The 17,439-nt window shown below is 49.0% G+C and overlaps 1 protein-coding gene across 2 annotated transcripts in view; it reads right to left on the minus strand.

Annotated features, from left to right (window-relative positions):
- Positions 1 to 17,434, minus strand: part of CUL4A (cullin 4A) — a 46,101-nt gene extending 28,667 nt beyond the window's left edge. The window contains exons 1-5 of one of the 2 annotated variants that reach the window (XM_057307032.1): positions 17,217 to 17,434; positions 16,248 to 16,363; positions 7,810 to 7,914; positions 1,996 to 2,064; positions 751 to 824 (exon numbers count right to left, since the gene is read on the minus strand). In XM_057307032.1, coding sequence (XP_057163015.1) covers positions 751 to 824; positions 1,996 to 2,064; positions 7,810 to 7,914; positions 16,248 to 16,363; positions 17,217 to 17,370 — 518 coding nt within the window. In that variant the 5' untranslated portion in view covers positions 17,371 to 17,434. The remainder of the gene's footprint in view (positions 1 to 750; positions 825 to 1,995; positions 2,065 to 7,809; positions 7,915 to 16,247; positions 16,364 to 17,216) is intronic. The other variant, XM_057307029.1, reaches the window with a different exon arrangement.
- Positions 17,435 to 17,439: the final 5 nt, after the last annotated feature.

Consider the following 17,439-nt stretch of genomic DNA (forward strand, 5'->3'; position numbering starts at 1 on the left):
ACCAACACCTTAGGAAGACCAGGTCCAGCCTCAGGTCAGAGGGAATGATAATAAAGAAACTGCAAAAGCAAGCCACTTTTTAAAGAACTTGGGTTTAAAGGGAATGGGAGAGGAGCCCAGGAAGAGCCCGTGGACGAGATGAGGGACAACTCCGATCAGGTCAGGCAGGACTTTGTTGAGGCGGCAGCGGGTGCCTAGGGGACGGGCAGTGTGGTGAAGGGCATCAGCACAGGGCAGGCAAGTGGCTGACAGAGGGGGGAGGTCCAAATTCACACTGTGCCTGAAAGATGCCGCACGATGGACAGGCAGATTGAAAGGAGGTCTCCTGTGCGTGTGGTTTGTCAGTGGGATGGGGAGACGTGGGGGGGGGGGGCTTCAGGACCCTGGGTCTTGACCTCCCCAGCCTCGGTCTTCCTCAGAGCTTCCCCATAGCACTGGCTGGACGGTCACAGAGTGCCCCGGCCTCTCCCTCCCAGCAGAGGTGAGCGGTGTGCTGTTGGCTCTGGACGGCCCTGATGCACAGAGCCCAGTGACGGAAACGGGTCTCCCCACAGAGCTGCCACACTGGCCTGCCACCTACACCGTGACACTCAACGGAAGCTGGGGCTGCCCCGGGTGCGGCCCGCCCCAGCACTGCCTCCAGGACTAAAGTCCGCCTGGATCTGGACGTGTGCACTCGCGGTTCTGGCTGACATAAAGGTCCAGACAAATGGCAGCAGCAGACACAGCTCTACAGACTCGGACACTCACCAGATAGAAGGAAGCATGGAATTCTGAAGGACGTAAGTGCGATCCAAAAACAGGAAGATACTTCTGATCATGATCTGGCAATCAGAAAAGCATTTACTTACGTAACTTACTAACTCAGTGTCCAAGATTAGACCTTCTGAACCCCAACTACGGTAGTTGTCTCAAACCTAACAATAATTGTTTCTTGACGATGTGCCCGCCCCACCAAGACCCTCATGATTGATGTTTTCCCCCAAATTTAATTGTTCCTTCAAGTCTGATTTTCACCTTTTATCCAGAAAATCTGACTATACGGATTTTAAACTATTTAACCTAAAGAATACCTTTGAAATCTGATCATCTCTTGATGGATATGGTAAATATCATGGGCCTAGAAAGACACTTTAAGCTTTTTAAACAATTAGTCCTTATTACGTTGGCACAAGGCTGTTGGCTACGCATTTGACTCCTTTGCAAGCAGAGCATGGAGGGCACAGGATCATCAGCCACCCTGTGATTCTCCTACCATAGAAGCTACCAGACTTGTGAACAAAGCCTTCCCAACACACGTTCACCTATTCTGACCGTCTACCAGGTGCCTGGGCTGGAAAAGAGGCTCACTCATTGTCCCGTATACCTCATTTAAGAAACAAAAGAATTCAACCCACTTAGCAAAGCTAGTGATACCATGTTTTCACTTACCTTCAGGCCACGCGAAAAATTCATGTGCATAAAATCAATTAGAATCAACACATGTACAGTCTAGTTACAGTAAAACCTGGGAGTGAGGCTTGACTGCCAGGCACAGACGGGGATTAAGGAAAACTTTAGAGCCCATTCAGGAATCAGCTCAGGTACCATGAGACGTCAGGATGTTTTGAAGACCAAGTTAGCAGCCAGCCCCAATCCAGAAAGCAGCACGCACACCCTGCTTTTTTCTGCTCTGCTGTTCAACTACGCTGAGCTGGATGGCGGCATTTGACCCTAAATTGAACTTCCCTATCAGCCCACAGTCTGGCCCACCGTCCTTAGGCGGGTAAGGGAAGGTGGATGAGATTTGATTAAAAAGAAAAAAGGACAGCTGGATTAAAAGGGGCACATCCTCCCTGCTACCCCATCTCCCTTCTGTGTGGCTACATCGGAGGGTGAGCAGGACCAAGAGGGAGTGTGCAGGGGAGACCAGACACCAGAGCAGCCGCGATGAAGGTTCCGGGACAGCACACCATAACTAAGACCAGGCTGAACAAAAAGAGTCGGTATGCTTACCATTTGTCTGCAATGATCTTGCCAGCACGTGTTAATCTTCTTTAAAAATAAAACACTATCTAGTGAGTCTGTGCAGACCTGCTAAGGAAAACTTGACAAATGCTGGCCAATTTAATTACTGCAGTTTTAACCCCTTCACTGCCACTCTTGACACAGAACACTGCCCATCATTCAGTTGTCACAGGACAGAGATGTGGGTTTCCTTCACCACTGCATCTCACCCTGCATTCGTGATCAATGCGGCTGCACTCTCCTTCCTTTCCCGCGTCCCTTGAGGAGCCCTGCCGGCTGAACTAAGGCCCAGGTCACAGGCTTCATGGGTCTGGATGGCTGGACCTAGGGTACTCTCCCACAGAGGGCAGAGGGGCAGATCCTGAGCCACGCTATCCCCGTGGTGAGGAAGCAGGCCAACTGTTCATAGCACCCGGGGACCGGCAGCTGCAGGGAAGTGGCTGACGTCTAACTTTAACTTATAGCCTCAGTGAGAACCGACGTGAAATCCCATTCATGCACCAAATTAGGAACACTCTCAGCTTGATAATTAGAATATGCTTCTAAAAAAAGGCTCAAAATACTGCTTATAGGACAAAGAAACCCCATTATGTGCTCCTGGAGCAAACCACAGCCAAATGCCTGGAGCACGGCCTTCACAGGTACGTGCAGTCATGGTCCTCAGTGTCTCCCCGATGCCTCAAGGCTTACAAAGCACTCTTCACACATGTGCTCATTCAGTCTCCCCAGCTGCACGATGCAGACGGTGCTCCATCTGTGCAGAAGAACAAAGCAGCTGCTCAGGTGGAAAGACCCGCGTCTCCTAGGCTTCCGTCCCTTCGGTCCCAGCTCTAGGACACTGACCAGCAACGAGCTTCCCTTGGCCTCCGTTTCCTCAGAACTGGTGTGAGGTTAGAAAATCCACAGCACATAGAAGAGAAAAAGCCCACGGCCAGCGTGTGATGAATCAGACAGGCATCAGAGTCTTCAGTTGGCAGGGAGGTGCGCGGAGGGCGGAACACAGCCAGGCCTTTGGGGAGGGGACAGAAGGTCAGGAGAGCCATGAGGGATTGACGGGCACGCCTGCATCTGTCACACTAGTGAGATGAGCTGACTACAACCACAGTGGTACTGGCCAAACATCCTCTTTTCTCTTGAGGCTTTGCTAATAAATTAAAAATAGTTAAGTCCTAGCAAAGACCTACTAGTTCACTGGTTAACACAGCATTCTCAAAGTAGCTTACAACTGCTCAAATTCATAATGGCCTATGACATTAGAACCTTACACAAACTGTCTGAAAAACAAAGAATGGGTCACAACCACATTTAGACAGGTACCACTGCTGCAGGGACCCAGCAGCTCTGGCACCCAGTGCTGGACACAAGCCACTCGCCATGTGGCTGACACCCTGGCCAGTCTTCATGGTCTGTCTGCACCAGTTGGGGGCCAAGCTGTCAGTGAGGCCACCCATGGTGAGATGTACAGCAGCCGATTCGGCCACACGGGATGGCCCAGGTGCTGTAACGAAGCAAGCAACACCCTGCCCGGTACAGGGTTTCCTTGGGAGGGAAAGGCCTCACGTGCTGAGCTCACTAATGTGAGATTCTTCTCCTTGAACAGTTGGGTCAAGACAGTAAGTTCTGGCCACTTCCCATGAAACCGCACGGAGTGGTCAGCTGGGCCATACAGGGTGGCACGCACTGAGCCAAAGCCCTCCACGGATCAAAATCTAGAGCCTCCCGTGAGCACCGCTGGCGGACACAGCACGCAGCCGCGCTGACAGCTGGTCCAAGGGCTTGCCCTTCACAGGTTCCCAACACCGTCCCCTCCCGTCTGGAGAAAGGCCAGACCGAGGTGAGGGCTTAAGCAGTCTCCTGAGGGGAGTCAGACACGTCTTCACACAGCAAACAAATACCCAGTGGCAACATGCTAATACACCAGAAAAAACGACATCTACCCGTGACAACGACGATTAAACAGAGAAGAAACTGGAAAGGCAGTGCTTACGCCAGAACAGAAGAGTGATAGGTTCTATTTGTGCTACGTTCCCTACAGTGGGTTGTCCTGCTCCGGATGCAGACTGCGCGGCAGCTGAGCTCTCCCGGAGCAGACAGAGCAGGACGGCGGCCCTGCTCCCCAGCTCGGCAGCAGCTCCTCATCCCTCTACATCAGGTCCCTTTCTTAGGGTGGCAGAGAAAAAACAACCTCTCCAACAGTTACCAAAGTTTACGGTTGAGGCTACTCAATTCTTGCCTCCCTCTTGCCCTCATCAGTCCACGTAGCTCGCGGAGGCAGGAAGCACCTCGCGTCCGCCTCTGAACGCCAGCACGAACCTGGGGCCGCGCACCAGCTCTGCGCCGCCAGGCCTTCCGGCTGACAGAGGGTGCCGTGAGACCGGCAAGTGCTCCGCACGGTGACGACCCGCCGCCAAGTGTGAGCACAGAGGCTCTTCATAAAGAAGCCCCACGCCTGCTGTCATCTGTGGGGCAGGAAGACACAGGAGATCGTGAAGCTGCCAGTTACCTCCACGAGCAAAAGCTGCTGTCTCCTCATGCATCTTTCTGTTCTGTGAACTGCGCTGTTTCTACGCGGGATTCCAGCACTGACGCCCCACATAAGGCAGCCAGGGGGAGGAAGTAAATTCTGTGTGCAGCTATGTGCAGGCTTAGACTCTGAGGAGTCTGGTCTGCCATTTAGGAAGAGGCACTGTCAACTGAGCCTGGGTGCAGAGCATGTCCTTCTTGCCGCATCGTCTGACGCCTGGCTCAGCACACGCGGCTCCTGGCTGACGTGTGCAGGGACAGTCTTGGTTTGGGGGAAAGGCCTATCACCAATAGTGGGTAACTTATTTTGAAAGGAGCAGATAAGTACAGAATTCATCAGACATGTGAACAAGTACCCCGAGAAATCACAGTAGGGGACTCAATGCCACCTGCCACCAGGAGCCTCCTGGTCTCCGAGGACTCCTCCTGCTGGCCTCCACAGCAGCATGCGGTCGACGCAGAGGAGGGGCCATCCTTGAATCTTAGAGAGCAGCCCCACATGAAATACAGGAACACCCCAGAGACAAGAGAAATCCGAGTACGCTTACCCTGGCATATCCCTGCCCTGAGTGTCGGGGCATCTGTAGCAGGTCTGACGCTCGCCCCTCTTCACCCACCTCTCCTGCAGGGCACAGCACCTCCTCTCCACAGACTGGCTGCCCTGTCCTCACCACGTTGTTTCCGAAATGCGTACTCTACGCTCCCGCCAACTCCCCGGCCCCCAGCATTTCAGTTCTGTCCTGTATGTTGCCAGGGCCTGGAACCAGTGGACACTGGCCTCCCTTGTCACCAGTTTCATCCTGCCCAAGTCACTGCCAGACATGATCGAACAGCGCTGGACTCTTGCCTCGCGCACCCGTGAGGGCTCTCAGACCCGTGCAGACTGAAGTCCCACCCCTGCGGAGCGCGCACAAAGCTCCAAGCCATGCTGCAACTCAGAATTACAGCCTCGAGCTCCAGCAGTGCTCCCGGGTTCCAGTCACGCCAAACTGCTCTGGGTTTTCACAAGCACCGATGGCTCACTCTCCCTCTGGCCGGCTACACACGACCCATCCTCTCTGCTGCAACTCTGGCGCGACTTCGGTGTCACCTCCTCTGGAAGCTCTGACAGCTCGCTGCTTCCTCCACTGCCGGTCCTGCCCCCGATTCTAACCATTACGCATCTTGGAACTCAAGATGCCTCCCACGAACAAAGACACATAGTATGGCAGAATGTCTTTTTATCTTTTTACTGAAATACGTGGTAATTCTTATAACCATGATTTGTCACGGCATCGAGGACATGTGACAAGCCCCTTGCCTCTGTCACAGCGCTGTGACTGCCTGGAGGGCAGAGAGCAGGTGCAGCGATCATCCTGTACCATCTGGTGGTGGTCTAGACAGGAAGTACTTGTTGAATGAGTGAATTCATCAACACATTCATGTAAGCTACAAGGCAGGATTAGCTGGCAGGACGATAATTTTATCAAGTAATCAAGAAGGAGTCTTGGAGTAAGCTGGGCCAGCAACTAGATTAGGAATAATCACACCAGTTCACCCTCACGTGTGGCTGTCTAGGAAGGAGAACTTGGGGATCTGCTGGTGGCCTGGAGGAAGCCTGCGTTCTGGCTACTCTTCAGATGCCAGCATCCTGACCGTGAGTTCTTGGACCTGTCCCCCAGCCTCCAGGACTCCTGAGCTGTGGCACTGGAGGCAGGAAGGGCGCCTCTCTGTGCCCTCAGAGGATGCTCTGAGACATGGTGCATGCTGGCCATCTTCCAAAGGTCCAACAGTATGGTCAGCATTGTCCTGAAGGACAGACCAGTGCCAGAAATACTGTAGAGCTATAGTTACAGACGCCGAGACAACAGAACCAGAATGGACTCCGCTCACCCACTCCTGGGGAGACCCCTTGTTCTGGGCCACAGTGGCTTCACAGCCATGGCTAATCCAGACCCTCGACACCAGGTGGCACAGCTTTTGTTGCTGCCCTGAGGGGTTTCGACAAGCTCTGAAAGCTTCCGTTTCTCAAGGTGAGGGTATAGGACAGAAAAGAGTCCTTCAGCCAGAAAAAAAGTCAGAAATGAACAGGCTCCAACTACCTAATTCCACAAATGAAGAGAGAGACCCAGAAAAGTGCAGTCACAGCAGGTGCCTGCAACATGAAACCCACCCATGAGGCGCATGGAAGGGTACAATAATGGGACGGCTGCAGAGGTGGGCTGAGGCCAGACTGTAAAGGACTATGGACAGGATCTAAGGAGCTCCGTTTCCCTGACAGACACCGGCCCTCAAGGAAGTGCTGGCCAAACTCTAAGATGCTCCCGTCCCCGCGTCCTAGCCTGTAACTCCCTCTCTCCACCTTGGGAGGGCTTTGAACATGAGGGTTACATCATACGAGACTGTCTCAGCAGACCAGAGAGGGGCATTCTCCTGTTGGTTCAGATGAAGCAAATAACCATGTTGCTGAAGAAGAGGCCTTATGGCAAGAAGCCGGGGTGGCCTCCAGGGGCTGAGAGCAACCTCAGTCCTGCAACGGAGAGAGAGGAGCTCTGCCACCACCACAGCAAGCCTGGAATGTGGCTTCAGGAGAGACCCCAACAGCTGGCCCCATGCTTTCAGCCAGCCAGACCCTTGACCAGAGAACCCACTGAGCCGAGCTGTGACTCCCTACACATGCAGCTGAGCTTACAAGCAGGTGCTGGCTTACATCGCCAAGTCAGTGGGGATTTGTTACACATCACAGAAAACAAATACAGAGCATTTTTTTTTTCAAGATAGAAAGATGGCAGAATAAAATTAAGACACTTTCCAGAACTTTTCCTAAATACTGCAACCAGACCCAATAAATGGACACTCTATTGCTTTAATCAGATGAGTAAATTAAATGGTAAAAATTCCACTTAAAAAAAATTCTCTTATGTTAGGGGGCGCCTGGGTGGCACAGCGGTTAAGCGTCCGCCTTCGGCTCAGGGCGCGATCCCAGCGTTATGGGATCGAGCCCCACGTCAGGCCCTCCGCTATGAGCCTGGTTCTTCCTCTCCCACTCTCCCTGCTTGTGTTCCCTCTCTCGCTGGCTGTCTCTATCTCTGTCGAATAAATAAATAAAAATCTTTAAAAAAAAAAATCTCTTATGTTAGATCACGTGAAATACATGTTAGGTTTTGTTCTATATATAAATGGGCATTTTGAAAGCTGTTGTTTTAATATTAAGGATATTCATTAATTCTTTATCCCATTAATGTTCAATCTCAAAGAATTTAAATAATGAACAGAAACTCATGAGCCAAAAAAAGGATATTCTCTGAACTGAAGGATCTGTGCCTGGACATGGTCTTCACAGACCTGGCGCAGCTGTCTGTAGAGTGTTGGGGAAACTTTGTGAGAACACAGATTTTCAACAGCCTAAAAACAAAAGAAACAAGTGATTATTCACCATGAGTAACAAATTAGGTCTTTAAAAAGCCCTGTGTGTAGAGACAGCTAAACTCACAACCATCACAGACAGGCACCTCCCACCCCCGCTTCATACTTACATAACCTACAAGTTACACAGTTAGGGTCAAGTGCAAGGTAATTATTGTCTGAACCCAGGGTCCAGTCCAGGTTTGGTAGGAATGGTAAGAGTGGATGTGGAACACGGGTTTGACAGCACACCTATGACAGCCCACTACAGCCACACGGCATGGCTGCACCACGTCTGAGCATCCACCTCTCAACCTGGCCGTACACCACCGCCACCTAGGGACTTCAAAACAAATCTGGACGCTTCCATGCATTTATGTGAGCTGGAGGACGCAAGGAAGCTGTGTGATTACAATGTGCAACCAGGGCACGAAATCACGGCCTCCGGCCCTCGGTGACAGCAGGGTGGGTTCTGCCCATGATGAGCCAAGGAAAAACTGCAAATGCCCAGGTGACACAGGCTATGATGTGCTGTTTTCTAGTTATCTTTCTTCAGGGTACATGTGTAATTTACTTCAGTTTGTCTTCAATTAATGAAAAAACGAATTTTTTAGGCAGAAACATCTTTCTTACTATATTTTTACCCACATCAAAAAAATATTTGTATGTTCTCACCAGTTCTAATAAAATTTTTCAAATTTCTTGTACAATACTAGCATCTCATCCAATCCAAATGAAATACTAAAAACAAATGTAGTTTTTTCTACTGACTAGTCTTGAACCATTTAAAAAATTACTGGGGATACACCGCCTAAAAACACTTTAGAATCTGAATTTAACACAAATACTATATTCCTGAGGAAATAAAGACAAGAAATTTTTATAAAGCTATTCATTGTAGTAATATTTAAAACATTAGTAGTCCCCAAACTTAATGTTCCAAGAATTACTACATATTAACCTGAGTTAAAGAAATAAAATAATCGCTGTGTATAAAACACACGTTTACAAAAGCTAAAAGAGAACCGGAAAGGATGACATTAAAAAGTACAACTTGTTTTTTAGCAGGTTTATTATCAGTATAACAACACCACAGTAGGAAAGGCCCCATTTTGTCTTGCTATAGAAATAAAGGCTCATCTACATTCTGTGCTGAAATCCCAGGATTTCTTTCTCAAACTCTGTAATTCCTTTACTTTGCAGTCCTGTCTTTATAATTCAAAGATCTACCCTTTTCCTTCTTAAAAAACCCAAGATAACCTGATGACAAATGCCTTTGCTTCAGTAAGTTAATCATTAGGGGATCCCACAAACATAATTATCATGAAACGTTTTTAATGTAATACATGAAGAAAGCGTATTTTCTTCGGTAAAAATCAAGATAAGCTTAGTATATCCTTCACAGAACGTCATCTCACTGAAGGAATCACTAGGAATGCTCTAATTCCTGAAGCAGGAGTCAATGTCCTCAAAACAATCTTTCCCAGTTGTGACACGCTGTCACTGTTGATTTTAGAGCACTGTTTCTCATCCTATTTGGACATACTTACTGTTTACCCGAAGCACCCAGATTTATTTTGCATTTAAAACTGAGAATTTGGGGGCCTCTTAAAACCACCAGGCAAACCCAGAGAGCCAGGTTTGCTGTGGGTGCTGTCCGTTCTCTGAGTCTTTGCTGAGTCACTGCTGGTGTCTTCATATTACAGGCACCACACAGAGGGCAGCCCTCCCCTCTCGGGGCCCTGGCCAACTTCTCTGTCCATTACAGGAGTACCACCACATAGAAGTCCCCTCCCCAAAGTAAGTTTGGGAGATTGAGTCCTATTTTAGGATTCAGAAATGCCTTCCCTGGCACATGAAGCACTGAATCTGACCTGTACGGGGCAGGTGCCTTTCATGTCCTCCCTGTTTGCCACTCCTATTTTCAAAAGTCCTAACAGAGAAGAGGAATTTAACTAATCCAATGATTAGAGGTGGGCAAACAGCACCTGTGTCAGGATAAAGGTGTTTTCCTTGCTCCCTCTTAGCCGTGGCATAAACCGCTTGTCTGAACGCCCACAGCTCGGCTCTCTAATCTAAGCCCGCCAGGCCTCCACACCCAAGTCCTCCAGGCTCTTGTCTGTGTTAGGACCACGGAGCATAGCAGCATCAAATGCCTGTTTATTTGCAGGGTCAAAACCTCATCCCTGAGTGCACTTGCCCCTTGGGGGTGGGATACCCAAGAAGGTGTTAAAGTGAGCTGTGAGGGTATGGAGAAAGCACAGCATCCACAAAATGAGGGTATGCCGTTCTGAAAGATGGTCTGTTTCAAGTAAAGACCTCGGGAGCCAAAGCTGAGATTAGAGAGAAAAAGGAGTAAAAGGTGCCATAGCATGAGAAAACATAAAGGAGAAAAGCAGGCTGGCACAAAGAACTATTTATGTAGATGAAGTGAAAATGAGAACTACCCCCCAGCTCTGGGGAAAATCACCCCCTGGGCCAACCCCTATAAAGAAAGGCGCACCGGCCAGTGCCCACAGCAGAGCCCACTTCACAGCAGCACTGGCACAGCGCTCTTCTGACAAACACACGTGCACATGCATGGCTCAGGGTGGAAGGTGGCAGTGACGGCCCCGCATTACACAATAACCAGTCCTGAAGATGGATCCTACTCAACGGCAGGCCCACTGAAAGGTGATGAGCTCACCATTCTGGAAGGCGGCACCGATGGGGTTCTATGCCACCAGATTCCTACCCATAAGAAATGAGTGAAGAACATAAAAATTCAATCAGAAATGTGATCCGAGTGAGGGGATAAAATAGGAGAGGGAAGTCACATGGAACGAGGGCTTCCAGGAAAACCAGTGCCAGTGTGGCTGTATTTACCAGCCCTGACTGCACAGCACACAGCAGACACCTCATCCCAGACATCAGACATAAACTACCTCCAGAAACCACGGAGCCTGCTTAGTGCTGAGACCACTGATTTATGAAATCCTTTCTTTCTTTAAAATTTATTTATTTGACACAGAGAGAGAGAGCACGCACAAGCAGGGGGAGCAGCAGAGGCAGAGGGAGAAGCAGACTCTCTGCTGAGCAGGGAGCCCGATGCAGGACTCGAGCCCAGGACCCTGGGATCATGACCTGAGCCGAAGGCAGATGCTTAAGCGGCTAAGCCGCCCAGGTGCACCCTATGAAATCCTTTCTGTGAAGCCAAGTAGATTTGAGTTTGCAGATTCTCCTGTTTTTGAAAAACTTATGTACTGAGTTCACTGTTGATTAATCTGTTACTTTCTCAAACTGATCCATCAAACTACGTGTTTATAAGTGTCTACCATCCAGACCTTTTCACTTTGTCTCATCCGTTTGAGCCATCCTATTAATGCATTTGCTACCTAAGTCCACATTTTCCTTCACTAAATTATCACCAGGCAGGAGGAGTTCAGAGACATTAGTCTGACTCGAGACAGCACGGCCTTCCTCAGAATAGCAAATACCCCATGAGATGGCTTTGTTTTTGGGCATCAAAAAGGCCTGAAATCGAAATTAGCCCTTCTCTGAAACCCTTCTCAAAAATGCAGTCTTCAGTTTTCTGTTGTTTCATTATGCTGACAAAAAGGACTAAAATGTATAGACAGGAGACACACAAGATAAACTTTCTTCCGCAGGCAGTGATTACAGGTCTAAACTCAGGTCTTAAAAAACAGACTGAAAAGATCTACGCATTCAAAATATTCTCCTCCCAGCACTGCAGGAGGGAAGTGACTGCGGACAGTGCATGTGTGTTTGTGAAGACTGTCCCATCACCACACTTTGAACCTCCCTCTTCACTAAACAGAGTGACAGAGAAACAACAGGCAGACTATAGCAGATACACTGGGGTTCCAGGTAGGCCTCCTATGGGGTCTATCTGGGTAACGGACGCCTTGATGGGGAGATAAGAGACCCTACTTTGGGAATACTAATCAACATCAAGCCATCCTGAAAACTTCCTCAAAAAACCCCAAAATAATGTTCACACTTTGGTAAGAATTGTTACTTTCACGTAAGATTCTTCGGCAAAGTATATACCACAGCACCTCAGCAAAAACGGACTTTATTTCAAAACAACGGGTCAAATGCACCACCTACTTTATCACAGATCAGGATAAAGCAAGCGGTCAATAACTACACAACGATGTCACTTACTATTTCTGTCCCGTTTGCTTCCAAAAGATCTGAGCAGCTCATTCCATAGCCCTGTACTTGAACTCGCCGGGAACATCTCTGTGAGTGGCCAGGAGCCTGCCTGCACTCAGATCCCTTCATAAGTCAATCAGCTGATCCCCAGCAGGCCCTCCTGAGGTGCCCCCTGGAATGTGTGATCCCATTTTGTGGGTAAGCACCTGTAGCCCTCAGGGTCTCAGACACGCACATGGACACCCAGAGAATTTACAATAATAACTACGGTGACCATCACGAGACATCCTGCTGGGAAAAAGGTACAGCAAAGTCACTCTACCAGGAAAAATGATGGGGAATCGATACCTGATACTCAAATCTCCAGGAAAAGAGGAATAATAAGCCCTACCTGCAAGGTATAATACTTTATTAAACTAAAAACCTATGAGAGTTTAGACATTTGATAGGACTCCTGCTTCTGGTCAAGATGAAATAAGGAGATTAGGCTAGCCCTTCCGCCTGAATTTGTCAAACACAACACAAAATATATGAGGGGTGCCTGGGTGGCTCAGTTAAGCATCCAACTCTTGATTTCAGCTCAGGGTTGTGAGACTGAGCCCAGTGTTGGGCTCCGTGCTGGGCGTGGAGTCTGCTTTGCTTAAGATTCTCTCTCTCCCTCTCCCTTTGCCCCTCTCCCCCACCCCCCTGCTCTCTCCCTCTCTCTCAAAAAACCAAACCAAACAAAAATGAAACAACAGTTTTCAAAGCACTGCACACTGGCCTATGAAAGACAGTGATCTCTGGGAGTTGGGAAACAAGCCCCAACACTCCGACTTCCTACATCCCTGTTTCCAGGCTGTGGAGCAGGTGCAGTGAGCTGAGGCTTAGTCTCCAAGATGAAGGCCCAGAGAGAAGAGATGCAGCCAGAGAGGAGCTTGGAGATGAGTAAGGAGACCTCAAGGGTCACCCTCGAGGATTCAGCGGAGCACTGACCAGGACCTATATATGAGGAAACTGTCAAGCCCAGGGAAAAAACCACCCAAAAAGTTTAGAGACAACAGTGTCCGGTGCCCAGAAAGGACCTGGAATAGCACCTTCCCACAAGCCAGAGTGGAAAACCACAAGATACTCATTCAGGAAGGTTTTGCCCCAGTCGTGGGGCAATTAGCCTTGGACAAAATACTGCCCTAGTCCTGCCTAGCAAACCTTGAAAGCAAGACTCTAAAAGATCAAACTGTTTCCAAATAATTTAATAGGTCTGCAGTGAAGCTCAAAATATTTATAGAAATACAAAAATATCTATCACACTAATCAAATTCACAATGTCTGACAATCAAAGACTGTCCGACATGCAAAGAAGAAGAAAAACACAACCCTTAGTGGGGAGAAAAGGCAATCGAAGCGGCCTGGAACTGACACTCAAACAGCTAGTCTAAGTCTATTCCCCGTGTTCAGAAGTTACGTAGCGACAGGGAAGATACAGAAATGATTCAAATTGAGCAACTGGAGAGAAAACCAATGCACCAGACAAAAATTTCACCAGATGGCAGTCCTGGCAGATTAGATGTTGCAGAAGATTAGTGACCCTGAAGACATGAATGACCTGAATAGTTCTATGGCCACTAAAGAAACGTGCAGCTTAAGAGCTCCCCACTAAGAGAGCCAATGTTAACGATTCGCTGGGAATTCCCTCAAACATTTAAGGAAAAAATAATACCAATTCTATACAAACTCTCACGGAAAATGAAAGGGAGAGAATATCTGCACCTCTGAAACCAAATGCAAATACAGTACAAGAAAACAACACAGCACTATCTTCTGTGATCACAGGTGCAAAAACTAACGAAATACTAGCAAAACGAATTCAACAATATAAAAAAAAAAACACACCACTACCAAGTCAGATTCATCTGAGGTCTGCAGGATGGTCTCACCATCTGAAAAGTCAATCAATGCAATAAACTGAAAAACAAATGAGTTGTATGATCATCTCAACAGTCATAGAAGAATTCGTCAAATCCAACAGGTACTTCTGGCAATTTCTCAGCAAACGAGGAAAAGAAAGGAGCCTCCTCAATCTGACAACGGGTATTTTTGGAAAAACCACACCTAACATCATTTTCATCAGTGATGAAAGACTGAAGGCCTTTCCCACAAGGAGCAGGGGCCCAACAAGGGAATCGACTTTTACCACCTCTGTTCACCATCGTTCTGGAGATTCTGAACAGTGCACGGAGGTAAGAGAAGGAAATAAAAGGCATGCAGAAGTGAAACCAGCTCTTTCACAAGCGACATGACTGTCTACGTAGAAAATCTGATGGACTCCACAAAAAGCCACTTGAAGTGAGGTTAGCAAGAGAGCAGCATGCTAGAGCGATACATAAATAACCCCACTTCTATATACTAGCATGAACCAGAAACTAAAACTTATACTGCTACTTATAACACTGCCAAAAATATCAAACACGCATGGGTAAGTTTCCCAGAAGATGTACAAGACTTACACTCCAGAACCCGAAGTAACCAGAAATCAAGGAAGACGAAACAGAGCTGTGCCTTGTGATCAGCTGGTAGGCGTGGTCCCATCAAGACATCAACATTCCTTACACTGATCCAGAATCTGACACAATCCTAATCAAAATCCTAGTAAACTTTTTTGTGGAAATTGGCAAACGGATTCTAAAATTCATATGGAAATACAGAGAACCACTACATATGCACTCAAGTGGCTAACATTAAAAAAAATCTGGTAATACCAATTATTACCAGAACACAGAAAAACTGGAGCGCTCACACACTGCTGGTACAGATACAAAATGATAGAGCCATTTTGAAAACAGAAAATGTCCTAAAAAGTTAAATATACACTTATGACTCCGAGACTCTACTAGATATTTACTCAAGAGGAATGAACACTTGTCCACAAGAAACTTACATGTTAACGTTCATTACAGCTTTATTCATAATAACTCCCAACTGGAAACCCAAATGTCCGCTACCCTGGTGAAAGGTGGCACCCGTTCTCCCCAGCAACAAACAAATCACTGCCACACAGTAGGCGTGACACTCTCCAGCACGACCCTGTGCAAAGGAAGCCAGGTACGAAAAACTGCCGGATACGGGTTCCACTGACGAGACTCTAGCACTGGCAGAATAAACCAACAGCAAGGATATCAGTGACCTGCAAGGACTGGGCCAGGGGAGAGGAACAGACTTCTTAAAGTGATGTAAATATTCTATATTTTATTGTGGTGGTGGTGATTTCTACCTCAATACAAAATTTACTGAAGTACATGTTATATGTAAATTATACCTTAAAAAATTTATCAAAAAACATAATAAACTCACACAAACTTAATCCAAAGAAGGGATGTATGTCCATCAAACACAGTCAATAGTGGTCTTCCTTGGGTGGTGGGAGTGTAGGTGGTTTTAATCTTCCTTTGTACTTTTTTGTAACTTCCATAATTTTTATAACATAAACACTTTATGCAAACACAAAAAATTTTTAACTCAAGTCTCTTCATAGAAATTGTGGTATCATATCATTACCTAAAATATAGGTGACTAGTTAATGAACGTTATTCTTGAAAAATAAGGTATCAGGAAAACCAGTCTGTTGATAAATGTAATATCTTTAAATTAAATACAACAAAATCTGTTTGCGTGTCTTAACTGCAACAATCACAAAACAAAACGAAGAGACAAATACTGTCACGTATAATGCAATGGAGTTATAACAGTAATTTGATGCATTATTTGGAAAGTGATGAGAGTCATGTGGCTCTTAGAAACATACCTCTCTCCTGTAATGACATAACTTTAAATACATTTCTGGGTAGCTTGAGTCCAAAAGTAAAAATCCCACAACCACCAGAAAACAAAAACCCTCAATGACCTGGGGGACAGGCTGTCCTAGGACTCCTACGGCTCTCGTTGGAGGCAATTACTCGTATTTCTAGGATTTCCCTCATTATCGACTGTGAAACAATAGCGAGGACCGCACAATCCATGTCTGTATTACCCGCCACTGGACTCGGATAACTGTGTTACCCACCCGTTATATCCAAGCACCCAAGTGAGTGAGACAAGAGACCAGCCCCATCAAGTCTCGCCGTCCTAACAAGATGCCGCATTCTCGTCCCAGTGAGGACCCTAACAACGTCTACCTTTCTCCCAGGGCGGAGCCTCACCTGGTAGAGCTCTTCCAGGTTGTATCGGATGGAGGTGCTGCTCTGTATGGCTTTCACGGCCTCGTGGAGCTTCTGCCAGGTGTCCTGAGTGTAGTTGTCAGGCAGTTTAGGTCTGTCTGTGAATCCAGAGAGCATCAGTGAGGACGAGCATCCGCACGAAATCAGACCTATTCTAGGAAACACTCCACGAAAAGCACTTAAGAGGCACATAGGGAAGGAAGACAGAAATTAGGTTTTCCCGGTCGAAGTACTGTGTTTATCCACGTTTCGGGTTACAGACTCCGAGCCGCACCACCTCTGTTTCGCCACATACCCTTCGGACCAAGAGCAGGGAGACCGACGTACCAAAATCTACTTTTCACCGAGCGAGTCGGCTTCACCAACGTCGGAGCCGCACTAGGCACTGAGGGGCAGGGAAGCGGGTGCAAAGTGCAGGGAGACCCGTTACAGCACCACGAGCTCCGGGAGCTACCCCGTCCCGGCTCAATGGCTCGGCCGCGTTTACCGCCGCGGAGGGAGGGGAGCCCCGTCTCTCCCCGGGACCCTGCTCCCCGAGACAGGGACTTCCGGCGGCCTGGGACCGCCGCTACCGGGACCCCGCTCCCCGCTGCCCCCCAAGACCAGCACTTCCGGCGGCCGGGGACGCCCCCCCTCCCCGAGACCCCGCTCCCCGAAACCGGCACTTCCGGCGGCGGGGACGCCCCCCCTCCCCGGGACCCCAGCTCCCCGCGGCCGACACTTCCGGCGGCCGGGGACCCCGTTCTCGGAGACCGGCACTTCCGGCGGCCGGGGACGCCCGCTCCCCGCCGCTACCCCGAACGGGCACTTCCGGCGGCCGGGGACGCCCCCCCTCCCCGGGACCCCCGCTCCCAGCCGCTTCCCGGGACCCCGGCTCCCCGCCGCCCCCACGACGGGCACTTCCGGCGACTGAGGCGCGGACCCCGCCCCGGCCGCCCGCCCCGCACCCACCTCGGAAATTCTTGATGACTAGTTTCTTGGAGCCGCCGCCGCCGCCGGGCTTGGAGGAGACGGCGGCCGCGGCGAGGGACGCGGGTTTGGTGAGGCCGTTGGTGTGCCCGACGAGCGCCGACAGGGCGCCCTTCCTGGGGGTCTCGTCGGCCATGGCTGCGGCCGGGAAGCAGCGGGCGCCCCGCCCCGTCCCGCCTCCCCGGCCGCGCGGGCGGGCGGGCCT

This window comes from Ursus arctos, unplaced genomic scaffold, assembly GCF_023065955.2.
Source record: "Ursus arctos isolate Adak ecotype North America unplaced genomic scaffold, UrsArc2.0 scaffold_10, whole genome shotgun sequence".
Lineage (NCBI taxonomy): Eukaryota > Metazoa > Chordata > Mammalia > Carnivora > Ursidae > Ursus > Ursus arctos.